This window comes from Balaenoptera acutorostrata, chromosome 16, assembly GCF_949987535.1.
Source record: "Balaenoptera acutorostrata chromosome 16, mBalAcu1.1, whole genome shotgun sequence".
NCBI classification, from domain to species: domain Eukaryota; kingdom Metazoa; phylum Chordata; class Mammalia; order Artiodactyla; family Balaenopteridae; genus Balaenoptera; species Balaenoptera acutorostrata.
In genome coordinates this window covers 81,058,391-81,071,313 of record NC_080079.1, presented here as the reverse complement: position 1 = coordinate 81,071,313, position 12,923 = coordinate 81,058,391, and the positions used below count along the sequence as shown (strand labels likewise).

Here is a 12,923-nt window from a genome sequence, read left to right as displayed (position 1 = left end):
GTCGTGGAGAAGGGGCGGGGCGGGGCAGGCAGCCTCAGTGGAGGGTGTTTTCTGGATGTACAGGCCCACCCCAGAGGGTAAGCACCACGTGCAAGTTCACACTAAAGGGAAGGTGTGCCCTAACCGCTGCACGTGCCCTTCGGGCCCACTCTTACTACATCTTTTCCAGGGCCACAGAGATAAGGATTTCTTAGGCACTTTCTAGAACCACCCTAAATACCACCATCCAAATATCCTACATGTTAACATACTCGAAGGAGGAGAGGAAACCATTTGCTCCTCTGCCTGGGAAAATGCTCTATTTGAAGTGGGGGAAATTATGCTTTCCCTTTGAATTTTCTCTTATGTGTTAAGTATCTGTCTAAGACCTGTTCTCAGACATTATATTCAAACTACATTTCCACCCAAATAAGCCGGCCTCGTGCCATCCTTTGTGGAGGATGGTGGAGCATATGCTTTTTCAGAAAAATAAACCACACACACACACACACACACACACACACACACACACACACACACTCCCCTAATGGAAGTTCTCTGCTCTTGAAAAAGGGGTTTTTAGTATTTTAGTATAAGCTTTTCTCAGCATGGGTTTCTAAACATTGAGGCAAAGGCTGTAGCAAGTAACTGACCTTAGAAATTACATTTATTTCCTGTCCCTGTGGTCCAGATCGAAGGAGGAAGCTGAGAACAGATGCAGGTGCTGAGGGCAGGAGCTGTAGCACCGTGGGCCTGGGGCAGCCCCTGGGTGATGCGGGCACGTGACTGTGTGTGCACATGTGCACCTGGGACAGGACATAGGCCCTCAGCATCCAATGCACAAGGCAACCACAAATCAGATTTATGTTGGTAACAACTCACGTTTCCCTATTGACCCACCTGCTCCTTGCCAGGTTTTTGAGGAGGAGCTCATACCATTCCTACACAACCCGACAGGAAGACATAAACAGAAGCATTTAGTATTTTAAGTTTCAAAGTGGTTCGGGTCAAAATTTTTCCTCTAATGGACCTTCAGTCATGTCCATGCATTTTACATTCTCTCCCACAACTGTCCAACTCCAGCTTCAAGACATAAGCAGTCAGCAAATCGCTAGAGAATACCTGAACTCGACATCGGCTGCTGCTCTATTTTAGGGAAGGAAACCTAAAGGAAGGAATTCCTTGAATGGCAGGATGAGCTGAGTTTTAACAATGACTATAAATGTGGCTGTTCGTGTACATATTATGCAAGACAAGTCAATAGTATCACCAAGAACCTCCTGGTCCTTCAATCGGCATCACTTCCCCGGTGGTCACCACAACAGATTCCCTTGTGACATCTTACTCCTTATATTGAAACTTCAAAATCAGAAACCTGATGTTTCCAACCGGGAAGTTAAAAAGAGAAAAGAAGTTTACACATTTGAAGATACACGATTTTATTTACATAACTGAGATTATTTTCTTAGTCACCTTGATTACAAAAGCAAATTAACATGGTATGGTTTAATAACCTTTCATAAATAGATTTAACAAATTTTAATAACGGACAGATTGCTACTTAATACTCCAGTAATGCTTAATAGTTAGTAATTTTTGCGTATATGCATATGAAAACTCTGTCTGATAGGGCTAATAAGTATGAGTACCTTTATAACTTAGGAATAGACAATTAGATTATGAGTCAAGGGTTAATTCCCCATCACTGGGTCAGCCAGTTAGACCTGGAGTTCTCACCCTGCCGAGGACAAACCTGCTGTACCCGCTCACACTGAGGAGGCATTCTTAATAACTTGACAAAGTTTATCCCCACTTCTGCATTTAACAAGATTATCATTAAGCACATCTGAAACCCAAAAGTTTACCACAACTAGATATTTGTAAAGGAACGTATCACACAGCGTGTCTGAACAATGGCCCAAACTAAAGTTGCACTACATCTGCAGTAAGTGTTTCTCCAGCGCTCTTCCTGGGTGTGTGTGCACACACAAGGGCATGCGCGCACATACACACACACACACACACACACACACACACACACACACACACGGCTCCTCCACATACTCATCCAAGCCTTCTTGGCCACAAAAATGCCATAATTTTACTGCTTTTGTGAAATGGCTATAAAATCCAGTATTTTAATGAGACGACATTAAGTCCTTTCACAGCGGTTTAAGTATGAAGCCCAGTCAGTGTTTTGGTAACTGACACTCTCCTGCAAAGTGACAGCGCTGGGACAGAAAGAAGAGCCGCTGGGACTTCCCGAAAGCCACCCCGGCAGGATGGGAGGAGCGCTGAGTGTCTGTGACCACAAACAAGCAGTGAAGAATGATAAGAAGCTTATGAGTCATGGTCAGAACCTAAAAAACAAAAACGTCTTACCATAGCAGCATTACGTTACAATCACAGGAAGAGTGGATACATGTACCTTTTCACACAAGCTCTATAAGAGCCAAAACACCGTCTTTTCCACATCAGAATTGTAATCAGAGGTGTCACTGTCGATGCTACTTCTAACCTAACTAGCTGAACTGTCCCTTTGAAACTGAGCGTAAGTCCCACCCACTAATGTGTGAGATGAGCCTCCGTCACTTTTCAGCGCTGGACGGGGGGACGCTGAAGGCTGTGGGGTGCAGGGATTCACAGCAGCCAAGTCTCTGCGGTCAGCAGTCCTTGGACACGAGGCCACTCCACTCAGCGGCCCCGCTCCTCCATACACTTCTCGTCAGGGGGTTAGTGATTACTCAGCGACGGGAACAACTGTGTCCTGGGAGCCCTCTCCCCTCACACCACCCACCTACACAGCAAACGTGGCATCACGTCTCTCCACTGTGCTAAATCTAGGAATCATCTTAATCATGATAAAAATCAAATGTCTCCTTAAGAAAAGGCTACATGATTTAACAAAACAAAACAAAACAAAAAAACATTCTCAGGATCTCGAAGGCTGAGCCGAGGCCTGTCCCGAGGTCCCCTCTCCCTCTCCAGCCCTGGTTGGGCTTTGACAACCCTATGAGGCCTGGCCGGGCTCTCATTCTGAACAAGGACAGGTCGTCTGGGCCAGTTTTTTTTTTTCCTGCTGCCTTTTTGGTGTGTGTGCTTCATGTTTAAATCGTGTGGCCTCGTTTGGCGGCAACTGGAAAAATCAAACAGTTTGGCCAGTGCGTGAGGGACCCACACGTGTGAGCACGGAGTACGTGGTGCTCACTGCTGAACCCAGACCAGCGCTGGGTGCTGCCGTGGACTGAAGAGGAAGGGACACCTACATGCTGGACTCAGAACACTCGTCCAGAGCGCTACGTCTGCTGGGAGGGAAAACCACCAGCCAGTGTGAAATGTGCAAGGAGGGGCCAGCAGACTTTCTGTTCTCGGTATGTTTCTTCCCCTGTGAGTCCATTACCTTTCACAAAGAACTGTTAACTATCAAACGTGTCCATTAATTGTGCCGCGGAGGGTGAAACCATCCAGTTAGCATATACACTATCATTTGCATATCTCGGACACCCAGTGTTGGTGCCATCGGCTCTCGTGAGTGGTACAGGACTCTCTTCAGGCCAGTTCGGGTCTGACACGCCTAAAAATGAAAACAGATCATTTGTTCTGCACTGAAGAACCCAAACTTCACGTGCAGACAGTAAGGCCTTGGCAAAACTCCCTTTGAGGTTCAAACCAAACTTCTGGTTTCTGGGCCAACTGCCTTCAGAGTTTCGTGCTCCAGGTTTCCAAAACATGGGTAACATTTGGGGGGAAACATCACGTGCTCTCTGGTAACTGCAGCTTACCAGAAACTACCAATTTGGACTTTTATAAGCTTCGGACTCTCAAATCTGATAAATATTTGTTGACCTGTTTAACTCTTTTTCTAAGGCAGCATAAAGCATCAGCACCTTGCTGTAATACATGGCTTACTGCAGCAGGAAACTTTCTATAAAAAGTTCTCTAACGTAAAGGAGGCTGCTTGTCTTCCATCCCAGCCTACCACGGAGGAGAGGATCTTCCAAACCAAGGGTGCACGCAGGCGAGCCCCACGGCGTCGACAGGACAAATGGCAAGTAGCACTAGCCAGCAAGGAATCAGTGACCCAGGAGGCATGCAAAAGGAACAATCTCGGCAGAAAAATGCTTGAAACTCCAAGATTTCAAAACAATCCATGATGAAGTTAGGAAACAGGAAAAAATTTCAAGTACTGAATCGAAGACAAAAGAAGGAGTTTTGGCAAGAACCGTATTTACTGTCCATTGCAAGACCACAGCACCACACACTACGTTCTTTCAAAAAGCATTTTGCTCCAGCTTTTTGCACTGACTTCATAAGTGACAACTGTCATGACAGTTTGTAACGCAAAGGATGTGAAAACAGCAGTCTGCGTGTGTCCCCCCATTCCCCTCCCCCCGCCATGGTGGTCCCCAGCACCAGGTGGCCTCCAAGAGCTGCCTTCCACCCAGGAGGGGTCTGGGGGAGCGGCCACTGGCTGCGCTCTTAGTGCAGGCAGAGTGGTGCTGGCTCCTCCTTTCTAAATTAAATGCCTCCCCAGATCAGGTAAATTTATCCCAGTAGTTAAATTAGAAGTACTATGACTTGACACCCACCCAGGAAATGACTTAGTCATCATTTTCTCAATATCCCCTGAGAGTTCTGCCCTGCCCTCTTTCTTCTCTATCGTCCTAAGTTGCTGGGCAGTGTGGTAATTACACGTATTTTCACATCCTTTTAAAAAAACAGAATAGTAAAAATGCCTGAATGTAAACGGATGCAAAGTCAGACATTTACAAACAAAAAGGTTCAGAGCAGACTTTGGCTTCATTCAGACCAGAAACACTCTTAAAAAGCATTACAGAGAGTAAGGACAGTGCAGAGAGGAACAACGTGGCTAGAATCTAGTAAATGCATGTGAAATTCTACCATAGAGTTTGTTTTCAATCCACGTGGAGGGGAGGGTGCGAGGGAGGGGAGCGTTATTACAGTCCACCAGGGGCATCTCCTCCTCCGACAGGCCGTCGTCGTACAGCAGGGAGTCGGATGGGGTGGACGCGGCCAGGTCCAAGTAGTCCTGGAAGGGAGAGACGGCTGGTCACCCCTGGCGCAGGCCACTACTGGACACGCCCGCCACTCCCTGCCCAAGAGCAGAAGCCCTGGCAGAGTCCCACCCCATGCCTACTGGCCTCTTGTGAGACCTGAGCCCCTCGCCAGGGTGCCAGCACTGAGCTCCTCCTGCCCCTGCCTCGCCTGGCCCTGCTCCGTGGTCCTCATCGCTCCCCCTTAGAAAATCACCTCCTTGGGGGCACAAATGTGCTCCCTCACTGTCCTAGTTCTCTCTCTGCAGCACTGGGGGCACCAGGCCCAGCACTGGAGAATCGGCCTGTTTACAAAACCCAAGGCTCTGGGAGAGCTCGCTGCAGCCCCATGACTCATTGCAGGAATGCCAAGAAGCACTCTCCAGCTTCCCTCCAAGCATCTCGAACATCATGTCAGGACTCAGAAATCTGAGGCACTGATGTGGGTTTTGCAGAGGACACTGCTATAGATAGGCTTCAGCTCCCAAGCATGACGATTCTTGAATACCTGCTATTTCCACTTCCCTGGTTAAATGTGTAAAGAATGGTTCCAGCGTTTTGCTGGCTGGTTCTCAGCACTGCTCTAGGAAGGCCATCTTTTGGCATCAGCTATCGCCTTTGTTTAGGACAACCCTGCACTCACAGGGTTCACCCAAACGGTACACTGATGCTTGATGCTGAGTTTTATTACAAGTGGCCGAGTCCATGCATCTTGCTTTGAAGAAATAACTTTTAGTAAACGTGTCAATGGAAGGACAAAACCATGACGGCAAGGTCTGTGCCTGTTTTGTTTACCTGTGCCTGTTTTGTTTACTTGCATGCCCAGCATCTAACACAGAACTTGGGAGTCAGCGATTGCTTAATCAATATTAGTGGAAACTTTGTTGACTTCCTCAGTCACCTGGAGTTGTAAACTTGGAGGCACACGGATATGACTGTTTGGCCCACACAGAGGTTTTGGAAATTTAAATGAGTTGCTATTAAAAACTGGGAAACAACATAAATATCCCTTAAAATTCAGAAGACCCAGCATGCCGGCACTCATGTCCCTACAGGTTACAAGTGTCCACAGTGAGGGGCCTTTCAGAGGGCTCCCAGGACACATGCCGGCACTCATGTCCCTACAGGTTACAGGTGTCCACAGTGAGGGGCCTTTCAGGGGCAGCTGGTGGGCTCCTGTCTGTCACAGTCTCCGCTGCTCTCTAGTCACTTCCCACCCCCAGCCGGGCCCCTGATAGCATATGAATTTAGGACATAGTCATTTCAACTCTACTTCCTCATGTTCTGTTATTGAAAATGATTCTGTTCGGCTTTGGAATATTTTCCTCCCACTCCTGTCTGTGGAGGGCTCTTCCTAAGGGTCAAGGTAAAAATCTTGGTTTCTTCCATACAATGGAATATTACTCAGCCATAAAAAGAAACGAAATGGAGTTATTTGTAGTGAGGTGGATGGAGTTAGAGTCTGTCATACAGAGTGAAGTAAGTCAGAAAGAGAAAAACAAATACAGTATGCTAACACATATATATGGAATCTAAGGAAAAAGAAAAAGGTCACAAAGAACCTAGTGGCAAGACGGGAATAAAGACACAGACCTACTAGAGAATGGACTTGAGGACATGGGGAGTGGGAAGGGTAAGATGTGACAAAGTGAGAGAGTGGCATGGACATATATACACTACCAAACGTAAAATAGATAGCTAGTGGGAAGTAGCCACATAGCACAGGGAGATCAGCTCGGTGCTTTGTGACCACCTAGAGGGGTGGGATAGGGAGGGTGGGAGGGAGATGCAAGAGGGAAAGGATATGGGAATATATATATATGTATAACTGGTTCACTTTGTTATAAAGCAGAAACTAACACACCATTGTAAAGCAATTATACTCCAATAAAGATGTTAAAAAAAAAAAAAAAAAAAAAAAAAAAAGAAGCCCAAAAGGCCTGGATTAAGGACAAGGGTTCAGTCGCTGGCTCCCCCTGGGGGCAGCACGACCAACTCCCTCCAGGCAGCCTCGCTCTGCGTTCCGCGCTGGGAACTCCATGGGCCGGCGGGAGGCCCGCGGGAAGCCGGCACCAGGAATGAGCTCCAGGTACTCACTCTGCTCTTAACCATCATCTTATCCAGGTCTTTGCTGATGTCGGCAAACACTGGTCTCTTGTCTGGCTCCTCCTTCCAGCACTGCAGCATCAGACTGTACCTGATGGGACACACAGGTGGGCGGTGACAATCCAGCAAGGACTGCCCGGTCATAGCCACCAAACTCAGTACAGTGCCCTGGGCCCCGGGGGCTCTGCTCCCGAACCTCAAAGCTGCTTTTGTGTCACTGACATCCTTCCCTGAGGTGGGTCAGAGCTTGAGGGGTCAGCAGGGGCTCACAGCGTCTGGCGCTGTGGTTCAGCTGTGTCCGCTATGATGGCTAAGGCAGAAATGCTGGTCATTAAAACTCTTAGGAAGGACGAACTGGGTATGAACACAAACACCTGCCTGCCAATCACACTCTGACCTGTACCTTCCTCTCTCCCCTGGGGCCCTGGCATGGCTGCAGGGCTTCCGGAGCTACCACGTGGGTGCGCGCTGGGCCCCTGCCTGTCAGCCCAGGCCGTCCAGGGAGGTGGCACCTACTCACCCTTGCACTCCCCCATCTAGCCTCGAGCCAAGCACGTGGCAGGCGCACGACAGACTCTGTAGAATGAATGGACCAGTGTCCCTCTGCCTGTGGATGACCCCTTCTCATGTGTTCTCAACCTGTCCTCTGAGAACCACCTGATGGAACCACCATCAGATGAGAAGATTCTGGTGCCCTAGGGCTAAAGTCCAGGCGCCCCCTGCCCACTCCTTGCCTGCCTTTGTGCCTCCACCTGTGTACTCCCCTATATGCGCCCTTGGGGCCATTCTGAATTACCCACCCCGCCCCAAGCATCCTGGGACAGGTCTCTGGCCTTTGGCTCAAGCTGCTCCCTCAGTCTGAAGCACCCTCTCATCCATCCACCAACTTTCCCCAGGTCCTGCTCCGCCTCTTCCCTGTAAGTCCCTCCAGGAGGCCGACCCAGCCCCCAGTGGAGTCAAGGGTCCCCAGCATCTGCCGTCACACCCAAGGGTGGTTCTCTGACTTCTGCCCCGTCATGCCCTGCCTGTCACTACCCGCCACCCAGCTCGCCCTGGGCTGGCACCCAGGGCTGCCCAGGAGCGGGAAAGAATGAGTGCACGTGTCTCATGCCCGCCAAAGTCCAGTGTGTCTGTGTCTGAGGAAGGCTGGGCCAGAGCAAAGCCTGCTCACATCTCCTCGCTGCAGTTGTCTGGCCTCTCCATCCGGTAGCCTGTCTTCAGAAGGTTGAAGAGCCGCTCTGGAGGAATCCCAGGGTAGGGGTTGCCCCCCAGGGTCACAATCTCCCACAGCAGGACACCGAAGGACCACCTGCAGGGAGCAAGAGGACCAGTGGGTGGTTGTACTGGGTCTGCAGTGCCCTCTGTGCACCAGACACTCATCCCCCCCCGCAGCGTCTGACCCCGAGTCCCCAGTACAGAGAGCAGCCCAAGTGCTCACAGCTTCAGCCTGTGCTGACCCAACAGATGGGATGGGGAATAGAGGTGGGGATGAGCCATCTGCCTGCCCTGCCCCCACCCCTGCCAAGCCGCTGCCCAAGCTCAGCCCCCTCACCCGAAAGGGCACACGGCTGGCCCCTGAGGTGATGCTCTTAAGCATCACAGATGGCACAGGGCAGCCAAGCAAGCACATCAAAACATAGGCGGGACCTAGGCCACAGGGCAGAGGGCTCCCCGCACAGTTCCTTCACCTTTTCTGCGTGCTTGCAAATTTTCGTAAGATCTTAGAAGAAAAAAAAGCACTGCTATAGAAAACATACTTAATTGTGAGAGAAAATTTACTGTGAAGGGGGGACAAAATCATATCACAAAACAGTATTATCACACGAGCCCACTTACAGTCACAAAAAGCATATACCTGCACGCCACAGAAAACTCTAGGCCATGCCTGCGAGGGCCAGCAGTAGTTACTTAGGGGTGGTGGGATCCTAGTGGCTTTTAGTCTCTTCATTTTGCTTTCCCCTGCATTTCCAATTGTCTTACGGTCAACTTTGTAATCAGAACACAGTTGTTAAAACTGTCTAAGAACTGCCTTTTCACAGCCCACATTGTTCAAAATATGCAAGCCTGTTCAGAGCAGAACACTTGGAAACAAGTCTGTTGTATTTTTGAAAACTATCAAAAATGTAATTGGACCTGGAAGACTTAGGTTTGGTTCCCATCTTGGAGTAGTTTGGGGCACCTGCCTAGAAACTCACTCAAGGCCACCCCTGCCTATGGGCGGGGACCAGTCCCCAGGGACCTGCTTGAGCCCAGCCTGTGCTAAGGCCCACAGGAGGGGAACTGTTTGGCTGAGCCTGTGTGTCAGAGACACCCAGAGAGGAGAGGGGAGGGGAGAGCGAGGGAGGCGAGGGGGTCTGCAGCCATGGCTCACACCCTTACACTCCACCCTTACACTCTGAAAGTAGTAGCTTTCAGAACTACTGCCTGGGCCCTCGCCAATTGCTGAGTGAATACACAAAGCCCCGGCAGCTTGGAGCCGGGATGAGCTGTGGATGGTCGGCATGAGCCGACAGGCACTCAGGGCCAGCACTGTTCCCCAGTGGAGCTGCTGAGACAGGTGGCATGGCCCTATACACGTGTAACCTCCCCCCTCCCCGGGAAGGCAACACCCACTCACACGTCACTCTGGGTGGTGTAGATGTGATCGAAGAGGGACTCAATGGCCATCCACTTGACTGGGATCCGACCCTAAAGAGGGTGTGAAAGAAGGGCATTAACGTAGCTCTGACATCCTGGGAACTGGCGGGGGGGCGGGGCGGGGGGAAGGGGGGGCCACGTCCCAGGCTCTTCCAGCTCTGAGGGGATGCTGAGTAATGACACCAGAGTGGTCCTGGGTACAGGACTGGCGCCTCGCAGGGGCCGGAGCCCCAGCCTGGCCCTCGCAGGCTTGACTGAGACACCAGAGGGAGTCAGCTGGCCTGCCCACATCTACGCAACGTGTGCCTGTCACGCACCGCATCCCTGTTGAGAAGAGACCCAAGAAATTGATATCGAGCACAAGCCAGGTCCCCCTGTGGCCGCTTCCCTGGCTGCTGCTGCCCAGTGGGTGGGCCAGGAACACCACGCAGCGAGGTCTCCCTTGATTTCTGAGGGTGAACGAGTTTGGGAAGCTGACATCCAGCATTTTCCATCTTGGGGACTTCGGATGCAAACAAACACACTAAAGGCTCTTCTGAGAAGCTCTGAGGGAAGAAATCTGTGTGTGTGCCTTCGGGCTGGTTTTTACCTCTTATTTTATCCCAGGGCCCTTTTAGCATCCTCTGAAAGAGTGCCCCCTACCACAGAGGTGCTGGGGTCAGACCTAACAAATCTTTTCTAATGCAACTCGAGAAATAGCTTTTCAGTACAAATAGGTCAGCCTTAAGGCAGAAATCAATTTTTTTTTAAAAAAGGCATGCATTAGACTTCAATGCAACGTTTACTATAATTCCTTTTTTAAAAAGTATTCCTGGGCTTCCCTGGTGGCGCAGTGGTTAGGAATCTGCCTGCCAATGCAGGGGGCACGGGTTTGAGCCCTGGTCCGGGAAGATCCCACATGCCACGGTGCAATGAAGCCTGTGCACCACAACTACTGAGCCTGCGCTCTAGAGCCCATGAGCCACAGCTACTGAGCCCACGCACCTAGAGCCCATGCGCCGCAAAAAGAGAAGCCACCGCAATAAGAAGCCCACGGGCCGCAACGAAGAACATTCCCCGCTCACCGCAACTAGAGAAAGCCCGCACACAGCAACGAAAACCCAACGCAGCCAAAAATAAATAAATAAATTAAAAAAAAATTTTTCCTTTAGGATTTATGTCCTTAATGAAGTGTGACTGTTTCGGGGGTGTGTGTTCCCAACAACGCTGCCTACAGCCTGTGCTCCTGGGGGACGTGCTTGGCCACACTGTGCTTCTTGCTTCATGACTCGGGGCTTTCCTGAGGACCTATGTGTCAACAGGAAAGCTCTGTCCACCGCCCTCCACAGGGTAGGGAGCAGCCCCTCTCCACTTCCCCTTCAGCACTTCTGAGATGTGTTGTCACAACGGACACCCCAGAAGAAATGAAACATCACCCTCACAGCCCCTGGCAACACCAGGTCTTCTCCTGACCCTCAGAGCAAAGCTGAAGTGTATGCCGTCACTTTTTGTGTTTTTCTTTTTGAGCAGCATATGTTCTGAATGCCAGGTTAGCTGTGTGTCTTGAAGGTACCCGTGAGCTGGCCCTGTCCAGTCTGTCACAGGGAGGCTGCAGGAGAGGGGCTGAGAGGGCAACAGAACTAAGAGGGTCAAGACCAATGCCACAGAGAACTGGACCACGCCAGGGAACCAGATTTCCCGAGAAGGGCCCCTGACCACCTGTTTCAGTGACTCGGAAAAAGCTTCTGAAATCCCTACATTGCGACTCCAGACCCTGTCTCCAGGGCCTCCTGGTGCATCTTCCAAACTCTCTTAGGCAGGGGTTCCCAGGCCCTCGTCCCAGGAGAATCCCCACCTGTAAAGCGATTCATTCCCTTCTGCAAGGAACGAATAGCAAGCTCGGTTTTATTTCATTTCTCTCCTCTAAGCGAAGAACTAAAGGAAACAGTGACTTTCGCTCTGTAGAATCAAGAGGAACAACTGCAGAGAAGAAGGTTGTTATTTCTGCAGTGTTAGGTGACCTTCGAAAAGGATAGTGATCAAAAGCGAGAGAAGCTGCAGGGTCCCCACTACCCAGCGGGCAGCTCTGCAAGACCACGTGTGGCCCTGAGGAAGAGAAGGAACAGACTTGGGGCTGAGTCCTGAGCTGGGTCTCTGGGGACCCAGGACTAGGGAAGGGTTTGGGGATGAGGGCTGGAAATTTATACTCTAAAAATCTGCTTTATCTTCTCCAGATAAAAATCTTGCCCCTACCCTGTGGGTACCCTGACGGTTGCCCACACCCAGCCCGGGAGCCCCAGGCCAGCACACCCCAGGACCTGGTACCTTGCTTCTCTTCACGTAGGAATCCTCTTCATAAACATCACGGGACAGACCAAAATCTGAGATCTTCATCCTGCGCCCCTCGGCTACTAGGACGTTTCTGGCTGCCAAGTCCCGATGGACGAGCTGCAAGGAAGACAACGGCAGGGACCCCTGAAACCCGGGCCCATGGCAGGCTGAGGGGAGGGCAGGGCTGGGACAGCACACACCTTCATCTCGGCCAGGTACTGCATCCCCCGCGAGATCTGCCAGGCGAAGGAGATGAGGTCGCCCATGGTCAGGGCCCGCTCCTCCGGGTTGTCCAGGTAGCTGGAGTTGCGGCTGTCTCTGCTGCCCACGTAGCCGGGCCCCGCCTTGCGGCTCTCTCGGAGGAAGCCCCGCAGGGAGCCGTACTTGGCATACTCCACGATGAGGAGCAGCGGCCCTGGGGGCAGAGGGGGCTGTGGGCTGGCTGCCTGCGGGGCCCCGGGCAGGCGGAAGTCAGGCCAGCTCTGGGCAATTGCTTCCCAGAGCACGCAGCAGGCCACAGGGCCCCTGGGCAGGCTCTGCACCTGGGCAGACAGACCCAGCCCTGCTCTGGGGGGCAAGTACCTGCGTTCTGGCAGCCTGAGGACTTAAGCCCCAGCTCACTCTCACATCGCTGGCTCTCCGCCTTGCGGGGGCCATGCCAAAGCCAGCTGCCTGGGTGGTCGAGCGTGACCTCTTCCCTGGGTGCCCCAGGCAAGCAGTCACTGCATTCAGGACTGTCCTGGGAGGCACCCCCTGCTGCTAGGATGTCAGGCCTTTCTGCATCCTCGGTCCTGCCACAGCATGGCCTGGGGACGGCTGACAGAGGCAGAGTCTGGA

At 51.4% G+C, this 12,923-nt stretch overlaps 1 protein-coding gene across 1 annotated transcript in view; it reads right to left on the bottom strand.

The window, feature by feature from the left end:
- Positions 1-2,344: 2,344 nt before the first annotated feature.
- RET (ret proto-oncogene) overlaps positions 2,345-12,923 on the bottom strand; it is a 59,686-nt gene continuing 49,107 nt past the window's right edge. Inside the window, exons 14-20 of the mRNA XM_057531536.1 lie at positions 12,287-12,501; positions 12,081-12,203; positions 9,757-9,827; positions 8,311-8,448; positions 7,131-7,230; positions 4,882-5,029; positions 2,345-3,553 (exon numbers count right to left, since the gene is read on the bottom strand). Coding sequence (XP_057387519.1) covers positions 3,396-3,553; positions 4,882-5,029; positions 7,131-7,230; positions 8,311-8,448; positions 9,757-9,827; positions 12,081-12,203; positions 12,287-12,501 — 953 coding nt within the window. The 3' untranslated portion in view covers positions 2,345-3,395. The remainder of the gene's footprint in view (positions 3,554-4,881; positions 5,030-7,130; positions 7,231-8,310; positions 8,449-9,756; positions 9,828-12,080; positions 12,204-12,286; positions 12,502-12,923) is intronic.